This window comes from Anopheles maculipalpis, chromosome 2RL (genome assembly GCF_943734695.1).
Source record: "Anopheles maculipalpis chromosome 2RL, idAnoMacuDA_375_x, whole genome shotgun sequence".
Taxonomy (NCBI): domain Eukaryota; kingdom Metazoa; phylum Arthropoda; class Insecta; order Diptera; family Culicidae; genus Anopheles; species Anopheles maculipalpis.
In genome coordinates, this window is record NC_064871.1 from 60,783,468 (window position 1) to 60,807,688 (window position 24,221).

At 42.5% G+C, this 24,221-nt stretch overlaps 2 protein-coding genes across 2 annotated transcripts in view; both read right to left on the bottom strand.

The window, feature by feature from the left end:
* LOC126558181 (uncharacterized) overlaps positions 1 to 24,221 on the bottom strand; it is a 407,024-nt gene that overhangs the window by 313,920 nt on the left and 68,883 nt on the right. The window lies entirely within an intron of this gene.
* Positions 1 to 24,221, bottom strand: part of LOC126567321 (mucin-3A-like) — a 29,800-nt gene that overhangs the window by 3,258 nt on the left and 2,321 nt on the right. The window contains exons 2-4 of the mRNA XM_050223549.1: positions 5,793 to 7,628; positions 5,056 to 5,148; positions 211 to 2,964 (exon numbers count right to left, since the gene is read on the bottom strand). Coding sequence (XP_050079506.1) covers positions 211 to 2,964; positions 5,056 to 5,148; positions 5,793 to 7,628 — 4,683 coding nt within the window. The remainder of the gene's footprint in view (positions 1 to 210; positions 2,965 to 5,055; positions 5,149 to 5,792; positions 7,629 to 24,221) is intronic.

Genomic DNA, 24,221 nt, shown 5'->3' on the forward strand with positions numbered 1-24,221 from the left:
CCGCCAAAACTACTTCTACAGAGACAATCATTTTGAAACAGGGGGAAAACAAGAAAAATACAACGTTTGTCGCAAACTACTTGTTAGATGCGCGGCTAGGATGTTTGGAGTTTTAGATAGCTGGTAGCAAGAATGGGAAAGATCAATCAGCATTCTAGCATATCGTTAAACATGAGGAAGGAAAAAGCTTCGAAATGAGCTTTCAAGTACCGTGGGTTGGTTCATTGTGGTAGAAAAAGTGATACTAGAAGGTAGAGCGGTAGTAGTACTATAGACAACAACAGGACTCTTCGCAGTGGTTGTGGTGGTGGTGCTAACAGTAGTTGGCTTGGTGAATATCGTAGTGCTAGTAGTAGTAGTACGGGTAGTGGTGCTAGTGGCAGGAGCGTGTCCCAACGATCGTAACAATGGCGGAACTTCCGTGGTGCGATAGATGGCACTGTTGGGGTTGCGTAGCTCACGCGGATCGATGTTGGTAACTTCCACGGGGCTGTGGCGCTTGACCTCGGGCACGATCGTACCGTTCGGATAGCGTTTCGCCACCGTACCGTTTGGAAAGATCCCATACACGATCCGCACGTTTTCCGTCGTTGTTCGCACATCCTCGTCTTCGTCGTCTCCACCAATCACCCGCCGAACGACGGTATTGTTTGGCAGAATGCCGTACACGACGATCCCGCGCGATCGTTTGCTAGCCGAATGCGAAGCTGTGTTCACCACAGGAATTGGGATGTTGGTGGTGGTGGTGGTGGTGGTGGTAGTGGACGTTACGGAAGCAGAGGGACTCGTCGGTTTGTCCCGAACCGTACTATCTGTAGTTGTGCTTGACAGTGCCACAGTCGTAAACGAGGTAAGCGAAGTTCTATTGAGGGATGATACCGCCCGCGGGACAGAGACCGCGGCCGAATCGTGGAAACCAATTGGCAAGATCGGTATGCGCATTTTGAATCTCGGTCGGTACACGTCGGTGGTAGGTTCGAGAGAATTCGAGGCAAAACCGAGCCGAGCCAGCAGATCGGAAGGAGATGGGCGAGTGGTGGTGGTGATGGTGACATCGGAGGAAACAGATGGGATAGAGTGAAGTGTCTTACTTACGGTCATTGGTGGTGACGTAACGTATGCGGTGGAGCTCGTCTGATTCGAACCAGTGGTGGTGATGGTGGTGGTGGTGATGGTAGAAGCAATTGGGGTGATGGGAGTGATGATGAATGGTGTGCTACTACTACTACTACTGGTAGCAGGGTCAGGAGAGCTAGTAGTCGATGGTTCGCTTGGGCCTACTTGAGCATTGCTGCTGCCGGATGTGGAACTATGGTTAGTGTAAGCAACGATGGTTGTCGAAGCAGTAGAGTGGATGGATTCGGACGACGAGGCGATTCCAATTTTGGTACCCGGTACAACAGTGGTAGCATCCATCCATACCTCGCTAACATCGGTCAACGCAATGGTGGCGGGTGGATTGGTTGTGGAAGTTGTTTGTTCAATGGTCGGGGAATGTGTTGGAAATGTAGGTTTGTAAGAAGGAGCTGTAGGGTGTTCCGAAGCGGTTTGTGACGAAAATGGGGTCGCGATCGAAGAAGAAGCATCGTCTATTAGTAAGGCATCGTTATTGGAAGCTGTTACAGTAAACACCGATTCGAAACGGTCTACATCGCTGATGGTAGTGGTAATGGCGGTACTAGGAAGCATGCTGGTAGAAGTAGTAGGAATGGCGGTAGTCATTTCCGTGCGGTCCCGGTCTTCAGTTGCCTGAGCGTCGGTAGTGAACAGTGTGGTAGTAGAAGTCGTTGGTGTCGCTGTCGTTGTCACAGTCTCCATCGCTTCCGTGTCTGCTGCAGGCACTAACGGTTTCTGTGTAATGGATAAGGGAACAACATCAGCATCAGCGGTATCCTCCAGAAGGACACGAACATCGAACGATGAGCTGGGTACAGTGGGAGCAGTAGGAAGAAACGACTCACTAACCGTGCTGCCAATCGATCTCTCTATCTCTACCAAAGGGAACTCATCCGTAAGTATTCGGTTTTCGATATCGTTCTCTGCGCAGTGATCGCAGTAGTGGGTGCTGTTCGTTTCTTCCTGCTCGTATACTAGCTGTTTCCCCACTGGCACGGTAGCCTGTGCAGTCGATGCAGTCTCTCCCGAACTTGGTAACGCTTTTTGCCTAATCGTCACATTCCCCTCCGCGATCCGTGTGCTTGCAATGGTTAGATCAGTTTTATTTACATTCGGGTTATCGGTAGATGCCTGATAGCTGCTAGTAGTATGTACAAACGTATCGCCCGCGCTCACAGGCAGTACGTCGGAAGCAAAGGCAGAACTGTTGCCCACCATTTCCAGTACCTTGTCGTTGGACTTGCTAGAAAGTAAAGACGGTTCTGGTGATTGAGGAGGCGGAGGTACAGTCGTAGTGGTAGTGGTAGTGGTGGTGGTAGTGGTGGTGGTGGTGGTTGTGGTGGTGGTAGAAGTTGAAGTGGTGCTTGTTGAAGATGCAGACGTAGAAGTGGGTGCATCGGTGCTGGAGGACAAAAATTGTAAACTTTCGGTAGGTTGCGAAAGGATCTCGGACAGAGCGCTGAATATCGACACGGTCACGGCAGACGGCACGTCCTGCACCCGATGGCTCGGTGTGTCAATGTCGATGCGGCTCTGGGTCAAACCAGACGAAACGGGAGCGATCTGTTTGTCGGTGCCTTCCGACGTACGATCGTGCACTGTCGACGATAGCTTGCGTTGAGCCTCCTCCAGCTGCAACTCATTTTCGATGTAATCTTCGACGATGTCCGCCGTATCGTACTGATCGGTTGACTTGATCGCGACTCTACTATCGTCATCGTCGAGATCGATTTCGTTAGCTAGTGCAGCGGTGGTGGAGTGGGAAGATAGGCTAGCGATGCGGCTTGGCAGTTTTGTGCTGGAGTTAGCGGGCTTTTGTATAATTTGACCATCGGGGCTAACCTTTACCTGTAATTGAGGGATTACACGTTTAGAGGTGGATGCAACAGAGGCACACTTTGGCAAACGATAGATAGATTAGAGTTACGCATTGGATTTTTTGTGATTATATACCGTAACCAGAAGAAGTCGGAAAATGCATCTGTTACAATCGATGCAATATTAGATTGATGGTGTTTGGTCCAAATTATTAATCAGATATTGAATAGTGTATGTGTGTGTGTGTGATTTGTTTAACAGAGAAAGGATAGTACGTGTAAACTTTTATTACAAAGCATGGTAGATCGCGGAGTTGATCGCTCCTTCTAATCAGCTTGGCAACTTTGGAGCTTTGATTTTGATCGACGTTTTGCTTTCAACGCCACAGCGATATGTAGTCAAACAGCAGTAGATAGATTAGTAAAGGGATAAGCACTAAATTACACCTTTTTAGACAACATTTTCGGTCAAGTATACGCTTACCTGTAATGTTCTACAGTACTTGTTATTAACGCTTTCTCTAAATAATACCTTTAATGAATTCCATCACATGTATAATTGCTATGTACCGTTTATAGTTTGCTGTTTTACCCATTCCACCTTTATTTACGTATCTACTACTTCCATGCACACAAGGAACGAATCCATCAAATCTTACTTTGCCTTTCAATCGCGTGTTAGTAAGAATAGTAATGAAATTAATTCACGAGGATGCATGTTTGATAATGAATTTATTTTCTTATGATCCCGATTTATGAAAAGTATGCCGATGCGGACGAAATGTAGTACAACAGAGTGTGTTTTAAGTTGAACCAAAAATTACGCACTGTTATCTGGATGATCGTTAAAGGGTTAATCTGCTGGAAGAAAATTTGAAAAATAAAATAAAATTAAACGCCACTTGACGACGATCAGCAGCGAGCAGCAACTTTACGCTAGGCAGTGTATTGAATCACAAAAGGCATTGTAGTGCAACTGCAAATCAAGCGAATACATTTTAATTGTGTTTGTACATTATATAAATTCTTGTTGTACTTGCCGAAATGTTGGTGAAATGAACAATAGTGCTGGGCGCAAATTAATTATTCAGACTGCCTTGTTTTTCAATGGAAATTGTAAAACCAGTTACCATATAAATTAGTCGTTCTAAACTGGATGATATCCTTTCTTCATCCTTCACCTGAACCGTATTTCATATAAGGTCGCTTTTATGAAACACCTCTAATTAATATTATTCGTGTCTATGGCTGGTAGCGCACGTGCTGTACGAACTTTGAAGGCAATTTATGTTATATCTATTGTCAACCATTGATAATTATTGGTAAATCAGGATAACGCATTGATACTTCATCAGTAATTGGCATCAAAGCTCTTGCTATTAGAGTGTTTTTGTTGGAACTCCCTGTTTGTGCTCCATTGATGTCCAATGACGATAAATCTACACCTCCCGATGTAACCCAATCTGGTAGAATGGAAGAATGAATTTCAATGGCAGGCAGTACAGATCCTTTGTATCGAGTTCTAGCAGCTTTTCCATCGGCAGTGTCAAGCCTGCGCTTAATCTGACAGCCTACAACAAATGGTAAATCAGTGAATGATAAAGCATCTAAAAAGATGGATAACCGCATGCAATAATTCACCATTGTTGGAAGAGATGTGTTGTTGCTCTGGATGATTTCGAAGCTTTTTACCATCACCACCAGCGACCTTCCAGCGTCACACACCACCCGTGAGAAATCCAACCAAAAGATCATACGTGTAAAATTAATACACAACTATTAATGTAATTTTTTACAACCCTAATTGCTATTGTTTGAAGCATTTAACAAAACATGAATGAATCGATTCATTCTAGCATACACTACAAAGCATTTTCTGAGCATTAATATATGTACAATGTGTAAACCAAAATGAAGACCGCCATTATGAACAAATACTTAATCATTATTGTAATGTCACTAAAGCGTGTTGCCGTTGTTTGACTATCTATTGCTGTTGGCTCATTTAGCTGATCGTTCATGCAGGCTTTGAGGGGTTCATTCATCTTATAACGTTGAAATGTAGCTTAATTTAAGGAGAGTGTTTGGTGATCTCCCTCTCTCCATACAAACGAATACATACCGTCGAAAGCGTCGTGAATGTAGGAATAGTTGGCGTATATACGGCAGGTTTTTTGTTTGACCGAATGGATGAATAAGATGAGAGCCGTTTAAACTGTAAAGATGACAGAAACATTAAAATCCAAATGACGGACCCATTGTGTTGATTTGTTACACCCAACCCAGCTAATTCGCTAAAGTCAACGATTTAACAATCGATGAGTCGTTGCCTTGGCGATTTACCCCGTTGTCTAATGTATTTTTAAGCGTGTCTTTTATGTACAGCTAAAATTTTACAGTATTATTAGATGTTTTGAAGTAATGTATGGTAAAAAAAAGATGAAAATTAGCTCCGGTTTGTACTATCCGATGAAGCTAAAAATAATGAGCTTCAGCTTTGCAACATCTTCACACTTCCGGAGAAAGATGCATCCATCTTTCTAGGAAATAAATTCCGGTCATCCAACAGTGTAGCAGTCCTCAGTCAAATTGCTATCGGAGGACATTTTCATAGTTCTGTGGTCAACCCGGAAAAACGAATAATCGTCATCGCTCCGGAAAACGAATTAAAGTATGCGTACAAATGTTTCAATGACTTTGGCTAAGGTCCCAGGATGCCACTTAGACAGGGATGACAATATTTTTGTAGAAAACTTCTTAGATTTTGGGAAATGAGCATTATAATTTGATTAAAATTTCATCTTTTACTTTGTCAACTAAGCTAACATCTGCATAATAAATGTTTTGAGTCTTACTCACCCCGTTACTGGAGCTAGTTTTACCAGAGACCGGATTTGGTCTTGTGGACAGTGACGGTTTACGTGTTACTTGCTTTACCGATGACTTTGTAAAGCTTTCGTTTGCTCTTGTGGTAGAAGTTGTGCTTTTGACAGGAGAACTCTTGGAAGATTTAGCCAAGTTTTGTTTTCTTCGTAGATATTCCACCGGGTTTGTGTATAGGAGAGAAATTTGTTGAGGTCCTGCTTCAATTTCATCCGTCGTTGTTTGGGTTACTTCACGCGAATTTCCAATAAAGTTTGCCCGATCGTCCACTGACGGTTGGTTTGCGCTACGCCCAGAGCTGGATTTTAAGCCATTCCTTTCGACAGACCCTATCGGTGGCTTACGCTGTGCCAGAGATGCCGCCCTCGGTGCGGGTGAAAATGGTTTTCGTGTCGTGGTTGTCGCTTCCGTGGTAGTTGACGTAAGATAGCTCAAAGTGTTCTGCTTTCTCGTATACGTTCGAACGGGCCTTGGCGTGATCAGCTTCACAGTTGTCGTTGGGCCTGGAGTAGTCGTACTTAATACCCTAACATTGCCACGAACCTGACGTTCGACTGGATTTGTAACCCGCTTCCTAGCTTCGATCGCCGGTCGGACATTTGAATTAGCAGCTTTCGTCTCCTCAACTTCATCCGAAGCTTTCGGCACAATACTAAATCTCTCGTTCGATGACTGCTCACTGCGTTCGCTGTACCGTGTCCGTACAGTAAGCTGTCGTACTGACGAAAGCTGCTCGGCGGACGTTTCGGACGAGCTGCTTTTCTTGGTGGAGCGCAGCGTTTGTAGAACAGTCTCCGAGGATGTATTGTTCGTTTGTGAAAACTGCTCACTTCTATGCGTTTGTTCTCTGTACTTCGGTGGTACGGTGGAACGCTGTGGAAATTTGTTTTCTTTTATGACGGGTTGTTCCCTCGGTTGTTGTACGATGCGTCGAGCACCATCTTGATTAGATTTGTTAGCAGTGACAGAGGGTTCCGTAGTTGATGCTTTCAGCGTGCTGGAGACGGTTGTGGATTGAATTTTCCTACGCTCGGGCACGCTTGGTTTCTTGGTAGTGGTTTCCAAATTTTTCACGTACACTGTCTTCAATTTATCATCATTAAGCTGCGCTTTCAATAGCTTCTTAAACGGTTCTGGATAGTTTTCCTCCGAGGAGCCTTCATCGCGCTTGCTTGCAGCAACAAGGTTCGACCCTTTTGTTTGCCCTCGTGAGATAAAACGTTGCGTCGGTCCACTTAATTCTTCTCGCAGCACTTCATTCGAAAGGTTCGGACTTAAAGTTGTTAATGTGTTTGCTCTCTTCGGTCCGCCCCGGTCGCTTACAACGTTGGTGCTTGAGGTGGTGGATGAAGGTTCTTGGTCAAAATTTCTGCTCTTAGGTCGTCGTCTGGACAGGGGAAGATTTTCCTTTTTTGCTGGCTCCAAAGCATTCGAAATAATTTGCTCTTTGTCGCTATCAAAACGTCTTTCAAACGCGTTTTGTGCGGCTATTTCCGACCGCAACGAGGAAGCCACAAGATTTTGCTTCACACGCCGATTCGTACCAGTCGTGCGACTGGATGATCCTTGTACATCTACATGCTCGACACTGGCCGTAGATGGTGTGGGTTCATCTCTAAAACCACGTCTTCTTTCTTTGCCGGTTCTTGATTCTACCGGCAAGGTAGCTGCTGTGGGTATTGGTCGCCTTCGAACAGGTCGCGCTTTTGCCACTGTCACGGGTTCTTCGCCGGAAGCTGATGGTAATTCACGTACATTTTGTGACTCAATGCTCTGGGTGCCCGATGTAAATCGAACGGATCCCCGGTAAGCCTATTAACGAGAAAGAAAGGAAAAAAGTATGTAGCATTAGCACTAGCAGTACGGATAATTTAACTATTATTTCGCAAGGCAATGCCAGAACATAGAATTGGTGTATCAATGTCGATTCATTTTCAATCATCATTACTTTCGACATCCTACCACTATAATAGGCTTCAACCACAACATTTCTCTTCACTGCCCATCTATCAGGTTTATCTTACACACATAGCCCATTGGCATTGAAAAGGAAAGTTTTCCATTCATTGTACCGGACCTACCCCGATGCCTGTAGGGTTTTGGATGAAAAATGTTCCGATTGCAGGGTGATATAAAGCAGCAGGAAGCAAGCTAAGGTACCCTCGACCACGTTGCTTTTTTGCACCACCACCACGCACATGCACAACCGACACGTGCTGCTCGTTTTGCAATCGTTTTGCATCGCTGCACCTGCATAACCGAATAGACGACTAAACCGAGCGAACGGACAATCGTACGATTGAATGACCGAACTATGCAAACGAACGATGCAATAACCGAGTGCAGTGCATTCACTGCTGCGTTTGCTGCTTGTGCATTTATCTTACCAGTAATGGCAAGCACTGTCTTCCGCACTTTTACCTCAAAACCCTGGCACATGTTGGCCACGTGTCGTATTAAGCGGCGTCGTAAGTATTACCACTGCACTTTCATACGATGAGCGCTCATTGCCCTGTGGTAGGGATAAGGAATGCGGTTTCCCGTACAGAAATCAGTGCAAAAAACGTTATTTGAGCTATCAGTTAAACTCTTTGTGGTCGGGCGTCATTAGCATGTGTGTTTGATAGAATGATTAAGGTTTGAAAAGCTTTAGACATTTTAAGTAAGAAACCATAAGCAATTTAAAATTCTTCAATTCTTATATATTAACAAAGCATAGCATTACGATCATTGTGTGCGGAATATGAGGATATACGTGCTGAAGTAATCAAAAAACCGACTCCCATACAAGCGGATATAGATGCAATGATCGGTCAAACAAAACTTCCGGCTCCGCCACAGTAGCGTTACATGGCAAAACCTCAAGTTGTCAGAGTGCCAATTCATGCTCCGATTGCATGGTTTGCGGTTGCAGTTGTTATAACTTTGTTGATAACACTGCAACAAGCAACTATCAACCTATTCTCTCAGTTGCTATAACAATGTACCATGTTCGGAACAATAATTTTGTGACGCCCTTCACAGTCAAAACAGCACCATAGAAATATAAAACACACATTGTGGCTGGTTGGTTTCGGATTTCGATGGTTTAATTTCAATTTCACTTCAACCCACAATTTCCGGCAAACCTTTCCAACTCCAGCGCTAAACGACAACCCATCATCATGCCCATTGCTCGACTCGCAGACGGACAAAGATAGCCTTTTACCAATAGCATCATTCCGACCGTGGAACCCCCGATGTATTGCAGTACAATCGCCGACGACGCATCGTTCGAGTGTGCTCTTCTTTCTTCAAGTGCCCTTCAAAGTGAGCGGAATTTAGCACCAGCACCGGCAATACCCTATGGTCATCGTATCCTTCGCTCTCTCGATGGTTGATGGTATGAAAATGCTAATTGGAAAGCATAATCTGCTTCTTCTCCCTAGTGCCCGTGTCTGTAACCACTGTGACCGAGGTTATTTCCACGATGCTTGCCTCGGTCAGTGCCATGCTTAGCTTGTAAGGAAAATGTTGCTTACTAGCGGTTTCTTTGCATTGTACATACATGTACCTCGTTCCTGGTTTAAACCCCGTGTCCATGTGAGAGGTTTGAATATCACATCTGCTGCTAGAAAACATGGGTTTTCTAAAGGAAAACAATCATGGTTTCCTGCTCGTTAGTGGTCCGGTGGCAAAGGCTGGTATAGCAATCGATGAGCCTCCGTCAATCGATGGGGAAAAAATTAATGATTTAATACGGCACAAGTACAAATCACAGATTAGGATGTTCTGAGCTTCTCAGCCCGTGGAGTGCTAATGTTCTGCGGGACGATTATTAATATTTCGAACTACAGAGCGTGATTTAAAAACGCCATAACAATAGTGTAATATTGTCGTCTTTTTGAATGTTTTGCCTTGTCAAGATTATAGGCCTTATAAGCTACTTACTAAAAAATGTTTGGATGCTTTACAATAACAATAACCGTTATCAGCTCTCCTCTGTCAACGCTTGAATAGCTATGTTAACCATTATTATTCGCGGTTAGACATGTACCTGGTGGGATTGCATTTTACGCACTCTGTCAACAAAAATTGCAAACACCCTATGGACAAATCATCACACAGGTACAATGTGCTTGCTACAACCTGCTTAATGTTCTCTTAATGCTGCTTTTATAATTCTCATTTTTGGGACCTTTTTTGTTGGGACATTTGGTTGCCGGCGTTTTACTGTTTTACCGCGTCCCGCTGCCTAACTGTGTATTGCTGTTGTAAAGAGATTAAAGTGAATAAGGGTGCCTCACTTAACGCGGAAGCAGTTGCCTTCGGCATGCAGCAGCAGCAACAGCAACCATTAATTCCCCATTTTTCCCTGTTCGTCACAGTTTCACCCTATTAATACCGCGTAACCGTTAGACCGGTATCGGCCGCTGCCTTAATAGAGCGACCGAGAGAGCCGGTCGAAAGGGTATACTTTACTAGTAATAATATAGCTCAAGCACATCGAAGGGTAGAGAGAATCTGAAGCCTTGCAATGCAAGGTGTAATGGATTTCCTCACACGATGCGGGGATTTACCTGTTTGTAGAGACACACGGTTCATAGATCAAGCTTTCTGTCGTTGATCGAGGCTGGCAATACTGGATAAATGTTTTGTGATGCCTGCAACAGTCACTGTCCATAACTACTACAAAGCTTTGCAAAGACTGCCATCCACAAATGATCTGTCTGCTTATCATAGGCGTGAATCTTTGAGTGATTTATTTCCCACTAAGGTTCGGATGAGTATCGCCGGTGTGACCATATTTCATTCTATATTTTCCACACACACACATACTTCAAACACTTTGCCAATATACCTGTATCTACGATGAAGAATTTGTAAAACCTTTCTCTTTTGACGATTTGGGCGACCCGCGGAGCTTTGATTAATTGCATTTCCTCACAATCTGCACACGGTGTAAGCGTAGGGAAAAATACAACGTGGAAAAGCAACGAGCCGATGCCGGTGAAACTCCGAAATTTTCTACCCAAAATTTGCCGCAACTGGGCAAAACATTTCGACACACTACTCCGTCTCTCTTGCTATTACATCGTCAGAGTCGATTAGTTTAGCCGGTAGTGTGGTGGGTTGCGTTTTTTTCTTGCCGTTGTTTTCTTCTCTTTTTTCGGGCATTGCATAAAAGAAGAAAGTCCCGTAGTGTGTATCTTTTCATGGCCATCAATCGTCACAGCGTAAAGCGCCAAAAAGAAGCAAACGAGGAAGAAGAAGAAAAAAACTGTACAAAGCGAATTGTTTGGGCAACAACATGGCCACGGTTTCGCTATTCCAACCTGCGTGTGAATATGCGCACCTTCTCTAAGGTGCCATCCTACGCTACGGAAAAATATCTTTTACAAACTAACAAAAGCCTCAGCGCAAACAAGTAGCAGAGCATTAGTGCATCCACGTGTTTTGGCTGCGTAGAGGTTTGGAAGTTTGGGGCAAAAAAGTTCCAGGCCGGAAATCAACTCCCGATTGATGCACGCTTTATTTGTTTTGCCTATCGAGCGAACTAATTTAATGTGTTATCTTTTAAAACGGTTAAGAGTTTGTATGCACGCTGCCCCGCGCAGTAACGAGTAGTTCAGCTATCCAAGGTACGAACAGGCAAAGGGAAGCGAAAGTTTCGTCTGGTTGATTGGAACAATCGTGAACGAAATGATAATGAGGCTACATTGCCTTTTAATATGTCTCGTTAAATTAGAAAACAAGATTGTTCAACGTTGGACCTTCTTTCTCGCTCACTTCCATTCATAATGGCACTTTATGTGGGGTTGTATTCCTCGGAAGTTGACACTACAAACATCGATGTGACTGTTTATGATAATGGCGATGGATTAAATATTTCCAAGCATAATTATTCGTTGGGAACCTAGCCACCTTTTTTGGCTTTAAAACATCCAAAGGGCTTCCAATGTCTGGCTTTCTTGACTTAATGGAGAGTCAGTCCTGCGTACGGGATGGAAGTGGCAGTATCCAGAAGTGATTTGATATCATTCTGTTCATGTTAGCAATTGGTGTCGTTGCTGACTAACCCTTTACTCCCGGGTACTACACGAGTGTTGCCAGATTCAGAACTCGTTAGATTCGAAGCTATAACTCCTTGATAGTTTCCCGTTCCCGATAGTTCTTGATAGTCCGGATGGGATTGGACCCTGGTCCCGCCGTTTGAAGACCGGCGCCGCTGACCCCTTGAAGAGTGAAAGATTGGTGCTTTAAATTAAAAAATCGTCGCATTTTGTCAAGGGCTGGAACCTTCAAAACCAAAACTTTACGAATTAGAACCAACATTGTTTGGACATGATAGTCGTTCTATTCTTCTTATTTATATTCCCTAGCTCTGGCTTAATCAGCTGTGCGAATGACGGTAGAACTATTTGTTTTTCCATAATTATTTCACAAAATAATTTTCAAATATTTCCTAACGCTTTACAGACTTTGAACTTATGTTCCATATTTTCAGTCATTCCGCATTCCTGGCAGTTCGCATTTGCACTCATACCAAATTTATGCTTTAGCTCCTGGGTGAATATTGTTTTGTTTACTATAAGGTAATAGAGACTTTTTTGTTTCTAGTTCATTGGGTTACTATTAATATTCTTCCGTATCTTTTTCCATTTCAAATGTGTGTAATGTGTTTGTACATTGAGTGACGCAAGTGAATCAAGCACCATTTTGTGTATTGCTTTTGCAGATGACTGTTCAACAGTCTTTTTGTCTAGATAAGCCAGTTCAATTATTAGAGTTCTTCAAGCATGGGAAAAATGTTGAAATGTTTGAAGCACTGGGCGGATTGTCTTAGTTTATATATATTTTATGTCATATTTTATTTGTATGTAATAAACAATGACTTTAGTTTTAATTCAGGAACTAGAAGGTTTAGCCCTCCTTTTGATTTAGGTAAAGCGAGTTAATCCATTTTTACGCGAGGTCCTCCCTGATTCCATATAAATGAACCTAGCAGTAGCGTTATACGTCCTTCGAAGTTTTTGCTGATGGTCAATATTGACCCTACATACCATAATTTCGACGTGAGATATGTGTTTGCTAATATAACTGGAAGTTTAGTTCTCTTGTTTTGTGTTGCCTTAGTAATTGCGCAAATTTATGTGTTGTTCCTTCCCAGTTTAGTTTTATGGTGAGTCTTAGGCAATCACACCAAGGATTTTGATTTTATACGTATTTTCAAGCCAATCAATAACAATTTTGTTCGTATCCGATACTGTCCCTATGTCAATAGATGAGCTCTTAGAGATGTTTAATCTTGCTCCAGATGTGACACTATAGTCATGGGACGCTTTTTTAATAAGTTCTATTCTTTCCTTTTTCGTTGTAATTATCGAAATATCATCGCCATAGGCGTTAACCAAGTCATCTTCACCATTGCATATCTCTTCTAGTTTAGTAAATAAAGGCTGAAAATATAACGAGAATAGGAGCATAGCAAGTGGATCTCCTTGTCTTACAGATCGTTTTATTGCTATTGGCGATAGAAGTGTGCCAATTAGATACACTCTTGAGTACGCATTTGCATTCAAATTTTTGATGACGCAAAATTATTTTCTCGCTATAGCCCATAGATTGCATAGTTCTATACAGAAATTTATGATCCACCCTATCAAAAGCCTTTTCCATGTCAAAGGAGATGAGTTTCGCTATTTTGTTTTGGTGCTTAAGGTGGATCGTAATATTTTTTGCAAACCTCTATCAACGTCAAGGTCTAAAAATCCCAACAAGGATTTTCTTTTCGAAGATACATTATCCTCATTGGAATGGAGCGATAGGGTGCTAAAATGTTTATTCATAAATGTTATGTGTAAAACAATTTTTTCAACAAGCTCATCATGAGATGATACACTAACACACATATTCGAGCCAGGTACTCTGACTCACTAGCAACGACTGTAAACAGAGCGGGTAAACCTAATGCACCTATATTTTATGCAACCGCCAGTTACACTACCATTCGTCGTTGTCGCGTTGGATGAAAATGAAAGTACTGAAGTAATCAACAAATCCAGTGCAGTACACACACACGCACAAACGCCGACACTGCCGGCCGATCAAAACTGGTTCCGCAACTATTACACATTCGCTTGATATAACATGAAGTGAAAAGCCGACAAAATTGCCCCTTTGGAAAAAAAAACGCATCTGACTGATTGCAATACTCGATTAACGGCTCAAGCAAGAAAAAGGAACATCAGAATAACTCCATCCACTGCTCTACTGGTTATGCTCTTCGGTGCATGGGCACCAGCTTTTTCGGTGGGTTCTACGCGTCGTGTGAGCGAAATGCGAAAGGGTCACATTCGCACCGGGGACCAGTGTCATTTTGCATGTTTCGATACTCGTAGGCTCGTAGGAAAAATCAGCCAACAGAAACCGGAATCAGACGGCAACAACTACACACACAAACACCGTGCGACAATGCGACAAGGAAAAGAGTGAGCAACAATAACAACAACAAAAAACCACACAAAATGCATCATGTAGGTTTTTGCAGTCGAAAAATCTCTTCAGAGAATTATAGCTGCAACGGTGGCGCCGGAACGGTTGCCAGAACAAAGCCTAGAAACATTGCGGCTACGCGTCTGCTAAGCCGGATCAAGTTTATTATTACTGACATTTTGGCCTGGGCCTGGGAGGAACGCTTTCGGGCACATTCGAATGCATAGTCGCCACTGCGGATACAAACAACCTTGTGCAACGTGCAACAGATCGCAAGAAATCATCACAAAGCGGGTCACTCCACACATGCACACAATATAATTTACTGTGCATTACATTTAATACGAACAAAAAGAAGTTTTATAACAGATAAAACAAAAAAACAAAGGCTACTCACAACGTAAGTGTTGTTTGTAAAGCATCTATAAAGAGCCCATAAAGTGTACCATAATCAGAATGGTGACAACAAAAAACTTAAATAGCTTCGAATGAAAGCTTGCTGTAAATCCGAAAGGATGCAAAAGCTACGGCAGTAGTTATTTTTAAAAAATCGTGAAACAACGGCTCTACTTTTGTCCACATGGCTTTATAGTGCAACTGCTGTTTGCACTTTCCAATATGTGTAATCCAAGTTTCTGTGAAACTATTCTTTTTTTTCCCGTTTTGTTCCTGCCTTTTGCCGGTGCTATGCCGGACTTGCTGCCTGGGCGTGTGTGTGCTAAAGTTCGAAGGACGTTTCGCATCAGACCTTTCCCACACAGCATCCCGACCTGCCCTGGCTGCCCGCCTGCTTGGGCTACGAATCCGTGCGGTGACGACCGCGTTTTGTGCTCTGGTTTCAGTTTGGTTTGTTGACCCTACCGTTTTTCTTGTGCACCGGGAGACCAGGGAGGCCCCCAGCATGATTTTTTATAAACACACACTTACGCTTCGTACCAGCGTCTCTCCGGTCTCCACCCTCTAGTACACGAGACGTTGATGTACGACCATTTAGCGGTATTCCATCCAACATAAACCAGTTTATCAGTTCAACTCTGTTACATAAGCTCAAGCACTGCGGTAAAGCCAGGCTTAAGAGACGCAGAAGGACGAAGAAAGGAACAAAATAAAACAACAACAAAAAAAAAAGCGCGTCGGAAAAGTCGTACCAGTATCCGAACACTGGTCCGGCCCCAACGTATTGACCAACCAGCTGCATTAATTGAGGGCAAGACTGAGGGCCACTGGGAAGTGTGTAGTGTATGCGATGGTGCTTCCTTCTAAAGTTGCCCCGATGGATACCCGGTGAAGGTGGCGGTAGTGGCTGTGGTGGAGCCATGGTCCACTTTTATTTAGTTTTATTTCCGTCCATTAATTTTCGCACTTTTTCCTATCGAACGGCGCGACGCTTTAGCCAAACCAGCAAACACACACCAGCGGCCCTAACGGCTACATTCGCAAAGCGTTTGCTGTTGCTGCTGCTACTGATTCTCTTATGAACGTGATAACGAAATGTGGCCCACATCTTGATGTACTAATGGTGTGCAATGTGGTGATGTTTTGTTATGTATAAAATAATATGTATATCGTTTTTTTTATTTTTGTTCTCGTTTTTTTGCCATACTCTTAATTGGTGTTGGAATAGAATAAATGAACGAACACCAAAGAGAAAAAAAAAAGGAAAAGGGAAAACATTCGCCTTCTCCTGCTGAGCTTAAATACAAAAGCGCAATCGAGAGTAAATGTTACGTTCCTCTCGGTTGTTTTCTTCGCTGGTACAATTAGGACTGCGTCGAAAAGCGGATTATCCCATATTATAAATTAACAAATAAATCCTCATCGCAAGCCATCCGCTAGCTGTAGCCGTTGCCAGCCCGGCATGGTCTGGATGATGGCTAAAGCTTGTGATGAAATTTTGAAATTATCCACTTTTGCGTGAAAAATTGCTGCGCCAACGTTTTTCTCGGTCCTTTTTGTTTCATTCTCGTTTAGGATGTAGCGAAAAAATTTGTGTTGTATAATAATATTATTTTTACTAATTACAGAAAGTCATCTAGCTTAATGTAGCCCACATAACTATCCTAATTTTTCTTAAACGGATAACAATAATTATGAAAAAGCTTTACAGAGAACAAGATAAATAAACAAATGAAAGAGAGTCAGAATTAAAATGTTTTAGGGGAAATTATTAAAACTAATGCTGAGATCGACTACTTAGAATAAAGTTATAAGTAATTATTTTTGAAAGCGGGATCATTAGTACCAACCTCAGTCGATCTAAATTCAGTGTCAAATATTTTCTTATTATTTTATTTTTGTGCTTTTATCTTTTTATATTTTATTTTTGTGCTTCATGCCATTGCCATAGGTCACCAATATATTTTTTATTATAAATCAGATGGCAATTTAGTGCGACGGGCCGGCGTGCGTGCGTGATTAAGGTATTTCGCTAAATAGTAGGTTGACACCACAAGCGGACTACAAGGTCACTGTATTCCGTTTATTAAATCTTGGCTTACGAGAAGTTGAAGGACTTAGGGATCTAAACAGCCTCAATCTATTTCTCGTCTCATCTATTTTCATGCCATGTAGTGAGAACTACATGGAACTACAATAAGGCACCCGGAACCGATGGAATCGTAGCCGAACTGGTCAAAAACGGGGGTGCCTCATTAGAAAAGGAGGTTCATCAACGTGTTACTGAGGTATGGAGATAGCGAATCGATGCCTTGTGATTGGAATCTTGGCATCATCTATCCCATATACAAGAAGGGAAATATGTTGGACACCCTAATCCTTCAGGATAAGCTTTTTCCATTCGTTGAACAGATAGTTGGAAACTATCAAAGAGGATTCCGAAACGGAAAATCTACCACTGGCCAGATCTTCACCATGCGGCAAATCTTGGAGAAGAGGGCTGAACAGCAGTACAGTGGAGTCTTCATAGATTTCAAGGCCGCATATGATAGCATAGTCAAGGTAAAACTTTACGAGGCCATGAGCTCTTTTGGAATCCCGGCCAAACTGATCAGGCTTGTTAGAATGACCATGACCAACGTCACATGCCAGGTGAAGGTGGATGGAAAACACTCAGGGTCCGTTGCTACAACCAAAGGCCTACGTCAGGGATATGGGCTCGCCTGTCTCCTATTCAACTTGGCGCTAGAGAGGGCCATCCGCGACTCGGAGGTGGAGACTTCGAGAACCATCTTCTATAATTCAACCCAGATCCCGGTATACGCTGATGATATAGGTCATCATTGGACTGCGGTTCTCCCAGATAGCACAAGCCTACCAAAGGATCGAGCAGGCGGCAGAAAACCTCGGGTTGCAGAATAACGAGGCAAAGACCAAATTGATGGTGGCACCATCAGCGGCCCTACTTAGAAACCCGGAACTTCGTGAGGGTGATGTACGGATAGGAGACCGCAAATTTAAAGTCGTCCAAAACTTCACCTATCTCGGGCCAGTGGTCACCACCGAAAACAGCATTGAGACGGAGTTGCGCGCTAGGACGCTGGCGGCCAGCCGGTATTTCTACAGCCTGAGGAAACATCTCACCTCAAAAAACCTGTCGCACGCTGGGACTGTAACGTACCTTTATAGTCCCAGCACTCACATACGGCTCTGAGACATGGACCCTGTCCAAAACAGACGAAGCCCTCTTAGCCGCGTTCGAGAGGATGATGCTCAGAAGGATCGTTGGCCCCGTATGTGTGGAAGAACAATGGAGGATCCACTACAACGACGAGCTGTGCGAACTTTATGACGACCTCACCGTCGTGCAGCGAATTAGGCTCGCCAGGCTCCGATGGGCTGGCCATGTTATACGCATGGTACTGGACGACCCAGCTCAGAAAGTCCTTTTAGGCCGTCCACAAGGACAGAGGAGGCATGGTAGGTCCAGATTGAGGTGGGAGGATGGCGTGGAATCATCCACCATGAAGCTCGAGATAACGGATTGGTGGGCGAAGGCGCGGGAACGAGAGCGGTATCGGACTCTGCTGCGGCAGGCCAAGACCGCAAAGCGGTTGTTGCGCGTGATAAGTAAGTAAGTAAGTAAGTACTGAGAACTATAGTAGAATTCATTGGCCCAATAAGGATACATAATGGATGGAATTGAATCAACCTAGAAGTAAAAATACACCTTAAAACATTTCATCTCGATCCCGGAAGGCGTTATATACCTAGACACCGAGCTAAGTGCCTTATAGTGCCTTAGAACTGGGATCTTTGAGACGCTTACGACTAACAGTTGATTTAGCCATTATTTTATTATTATTACTATTAAGTAATTTATATCAAAATTATGGACAGTAACAGCTACCTGAACAACACTGTTGATCCAAAAATTAGTAAATTCTTGTTTTCTGTGTGAAAGCTTTTTGATTTGTGTTTGCATAACTATAATCATATCTTGATTCATAACAGGTTTGTCAAAATGCCGCCCCAAGTGATGATATTGAGATTTTGTATCGAAAGCATTTTTGAATTTAGAGCCAGTTTTCTAAAATGTTACAAAGGTTGTGAATTTTATAAGGATCCGAATTCAAAATAATCGACAATTTAAAACTCTTCGTAGTCAATCTGTTACTGAATTTGATTCAATTACACTACTCGATCGATACTCTGTAAAAACTTACCAAAAATAATCTCATCCTTGAAATTGAAGAATGAATATAATAAGCACATTACGACACTTGAAGTCAATGGTTCCAGATTCTCTACGTTCGTATTTCTAACAAATATCACAGGACATTCCAACGATCGGGATTTGAAATTTAAATCTTCGAGCGCCGGTCTTCAAACGACAGGACCGGGGTTCAAATCCCATCCGAACTACGTGCTATCGGCAGTCTAGTAAGCCATTTCGATGGCCGTCATGACCTTAGAGGACGTTAAGCCAAGAAGAAGAAGAAGAAGAAGAAGAATGGTAAAATCTGCTAATGACAACAATATACTAGACTCATTTAAAGCGTTTGCAACAAAGCAGAAATTACTTAAACCCTATATTCTACATGACGAACTGTTGTACGTTCCACCCTGCGCAGGAATCAAAACCAAATTCGAAGATTTAAATTTTGTGATGTACGCTTCGAAAAGTGAACTCAGCTGAACTCAGTAAGGAGTTTGAAAACTGATTTCTTGATTTTAAAGTGTTGGATCACATCTATTTACTTTTAATGTTGGGCAATTTTCCGTCGAATTCGATATCTTTTTCTTCTTCTTCTTGGGTTAACGATCTCTAAGGTTACGTTGGAAATGGTTTAGTAGACTTGCTGATACCACGTAGTTGGATACTCAGTCAAATTATCTAAAATGTGTAAATGCGTCCGGCCAATGAAATGAGTTTAACACATCTGATTTATAGGATAGGACTGTTTGCTCAAAGGAATTTAATAATCTTTTCTATATTGCACAACAAGTAGGTACCTGAAGGTCACTCGCATGATGAAACTAAAAGTTAAATGATCTTTCTTTCAATTAATGAATCTTTTAAATTTGACATTCTAGTTGTCAGAACTGACAGTTTTAAAACAGCATGATTTAAAACGCAAAGGATAAAGAAATAAGCAGAGCTAATGTTCGTAGCATTGCCTAACGCCTGCAAAGCAAACGATCAATAATAGACGAGTGCCCCCGACGCTGAGGCGTATTTTTTATGATTTTAAATACATCATTTTAAAATACCAATCGTTTTAAACCTTAGCTTAAGGTTAATGCAGTGTGTAACCGGTTTTCGGTCTGGATGATATTTTCGTCCATTCGCGTTTGTAAATGTCAACAGGATACTCTAAATAATCCTCAATTTTGTTGGCCACACGTTTGCAAAAGTTACGTAACATTCAGACGGACAGTTTAAACTCCCGTCATACAGAGCATGATACACTTGCGCTAGGCCATTTAGAACGTTACACCAAAGCCTTTCGTGATTTAAATCAGGAAATCGTCTCTGACCTTGACATTCTACTTGGCGACTGGTTTTTTTTTTGCGTTCGGGCTAAGGAGCCTCAATACCTGATAAATGAAAGTGCAGCAAACCAGAACGTAAATATCATCTAGATCTAGATCTTCGACGTGTGCAGCATCTCAAGGATGTGAGGGAAAATCCAGTTTTATATCGAATGAGAGAAGCAAAAAAGCAACACAGGAAACAATTTGCATAATACTATGTGTTTGAATTTGAGTCAGTTATTGCAATGCAAGCCGTACAATTAGCACGGTGTGGTAGTTGCACGATACGATACGATGACACAACTTGAACGCATTTGAGATTCATCATTAGGAAGCTGAGCTCACAGGAGAGCGTATTAGCATAAGAGACACTTCACTTAAGAAGTGCTCGTTGCGGTGACTATAGTACAAGTTCGAAATAAGATCACATTTCTTACACTGAAGTAGCTGCCACTTTCGATCGGCCCATATGATACCTCCTTGATTAACGATCTCCGGTCACAGCGAATGGCGTCAAGAGGCTATACCTGCTGCACAACTTTGTTCAAAGTGTTCCAAGAGTGGTCAGAGCGTAACCAATCCTTTCACTTTCAACTGCGAATGTATTCACTCATCACACTCCGTTCCGAACATGGTTAAGATTTCGTGCGCTGGGGTTTCGATGCGCAGTACGGGGATTCAGGGTTTTGTTCCTTCTGGTGATTAATTTTCCCCGGCAAGGTTGCGTACAACATTCTGGGTGAAACTTATCCTGTGCTTCTTCCTGTGTTGTGGTCGGTGAAGGTTGAATGAATATTCTTTACAATCGTGCTACATTTATGTTGAGCATTCATGTCACATGTGACAATTTCTGCTCAAGTATCCGTACCGAATCACAGCAAAAATAACGATAGAGGGCACAACTGCTTCGGCTGATTAAATTTTGTTTGATTAAGGGCGAGTCTTCTTATGAAATATGGAGTATTTAACGTTTTTTAGCTTTAAAGTCTAGACAATAGCGCCCTCTGTAGGCTTCTTAGAAGATTGTTTAAGAAAGAAATAAATAGCTCAAACATATTCTCAAAAATAAGTAAAGTGACGATTATAAAATACTTTTTATCAGTTAAGAAAAATATGAAAAATAATCTAACACAGATAACTTTGTTTCACACACTCTTCCACAACTTCTCAATTCATCCAACGCATGAAAAAAGTAATTGTTACTGTTGTAACTGCATAGGCACGTATCAAATCCTGCTCCTAAGCCGCCATCATCAAACGACATTCCTTTGATTTATCTAAAATTTGGCACCAAAAGCCCCAACACAAAACCATTATGGACTTATTCATCCGGCGGCAGGCGAATCGATCAATAAAAATCCCAAAACACTGTATCACAACGTTTACATTATCTTTAGTCAAATTTCCTTCCCGCATCCAATGCAACTCCGCTTTTCCCGGGGCTGTAACGTGCCACCGTTACCGTCCTATCCCGTCCTAAGCAAATATTTCACGGAAGACGTTTACTCATTCTTTTCTTTGATGCAATCAATTATCGCTCGTTTCTTACAATTTGTCAGAATAAATTAATGAGCATCCTGTTACGGAAAAAAACATTGTTAATTTCCTCCTGTTTCTTTAGCTGCTGTTGCCGCTAATCACCCGCCATGACATTGATTTTCATCACTGTTACAATTATTAATTTGTGAAATATGGCTACAAAGTTTCAAAAATCTTGTTTACATACGATTAAAGCTGTAACTGTTCTGTAGATTAAGCAGCATTCAATGGTGCTGTTTGTCGCCTGAGCGGCTCATTAGTCTTTTTACATCATCGATAAGTAACCTTAACGAGCTGTACTTGATTTGTTTACTATTATCCATGTCTCCGGCTTCACTCAAACTTAACTAAATCACTCAAAAGCTGCCCGGGCTGAGTACGCGTCACCGTATCCACAGATATATCTAAGCCCACTGAAAACCAACATTCATCATGCGTAACAAAAGCTTTCCTATCACATTTTCCTATCTCCCATGGCCGTATTGTCAACCGAAAGACAATTTATCTTTAGCCAGCTAATTGTCCGACGTACCCATTTCCAGGCAAAAGCACCGTGCTTTTCTAAGGCCACCACACAGAAGAGGCACAAAAGCCAAGGCTGGGGTTGCGTCGTGAGTACATACATCTTGGATAGATAAAGTGTGGTGTGTTGTGCGTTAGTATCAACTGCCACCCAGTTCAAAAATGTCATTTAGTTTCAGGCGCAACAAAAAACAAATTGAACCGTGTAGGCCCCATTGATTAAAGCGCAATGACGATGACATGGATGAAAACACACCGTAGACGGTAGATAGCGCGATAGCATACGGCGCAGTTATGGCGATCCACCTGAACAATGTGACAAAGGTGAAATAATCGTGTGACTGCATCGAGAGAAAATTCCAGTCGATCGATTTGAAGGAATGTTATACGTTCGATTCCAATTAAATCTAGACGCTTGGAAGGTGGTGGTCTCTATGCTACAACTGCTCCCTTGGTAGACAATATACAGGGCAAGGTGCACAAAAGACTACAACGACTCGTATGTGCTCTGGAGTGCAATAAGACGGCACAGAGCAACCAACTCCCTTAATTCAATTGTTTAAACTCGTTCAATCATTCAGCCCTGGTGCAGCGTTTCTACGTTTGTGTTTAATGGCATAATTTACAACGTCACCATTAGCATAAACACCGTGAATTCGCACAAGAAACCAAACCAAAAACAAAAAAGCAAAACAATTAAGCCTGGCCTGGATGGCATTATAAGTAGAATTTCAATTGCTTCGTCCCTGACTTCTAAAATCAAGCCAACACCTGGCCCTTTTTTCTATGAACCGTACCGTTTACCGTACAGTCTTAACGACAGGAAATGCACCAATTATGAATGGCTTTTCATTATTTGCAGAATGACTGATTATCATGTACCACGCAGGGTGTTTCAAGCTTTCCACTTGAGTCGTAAAGCCGATGTTTTATTTATACGACCGGGTTAAAGATGATCGATCGCCAATAAGCGTTATAAGCTCGGTTGTAAAGCACAGCAGCGTCAATGGCCCCGCGAAAGAAAAACAAAACATCATAAATGATTGATGAATTCAGCGTTACCATCGCTTGGTTAAAATTCGAATCAGTTTTTAACAACGAAAATCAAATCACTTCACTCAATTCGTTATCACCATTTTGCCATTTACATCCAATGCATGGCGTAGATTAATCACATATTTATAGCTGTACCGCGCCCCGTATTTGTGTTCTACTAAGTCAATCCGGGCTCGGTATCCATCCAATCTGCACGCCAGTAACAATTATGTTGCCGCGTTCGCCAGACACTTACTAAACCAATTATGCATTGCACCGCTAAGGATCGCACGCAATAAAACCTGGTACGCCAAATAATTATTGCACAACACCACCGTGCCAATGCTGTGCATCGGGTGCACTTTCCTTCCCTTTTCATAACACTTTTTCCCTTTTTCTTTTACACACACACACACACATACAAACGTGTACGAATATTGTGAAGCGCTTTTACTTTCGCTCACGGTGGATGACCGTATCCATTTTCCTAGTCAGGGCCGCTAGTCGGCGACTGGCGGTGAAGAAAAATACTTCCCGTTTCGTATCATTACGTGTCCCCTTGCTTCCTGAAGGATGTGTGAGCTTGCATCCGTTGCAAATGCGACGAAACACTCGTGCGCTCATTCATACTTACGCAAAGCCTTATCTGCAGTTTTCTTACGCTACATCATCATCATCATCATCGTCGACTTCCAACAAAATCAGCCTTTTGCTTATGTAAACTGTCGATGCAGGCAAATTGATTTTTTCTTTCGTACAATGCGTACTGCGTAGATAACAATGTGAGTTAGTGGTGGCACAAACCGGCACAAACCACACAAAATCTTAGTTATAGTTGGTAACTGGAACAAAACACGATTTCTCCATGTGCTGTAGAATAGCGAGCGAATTTCTGCCATA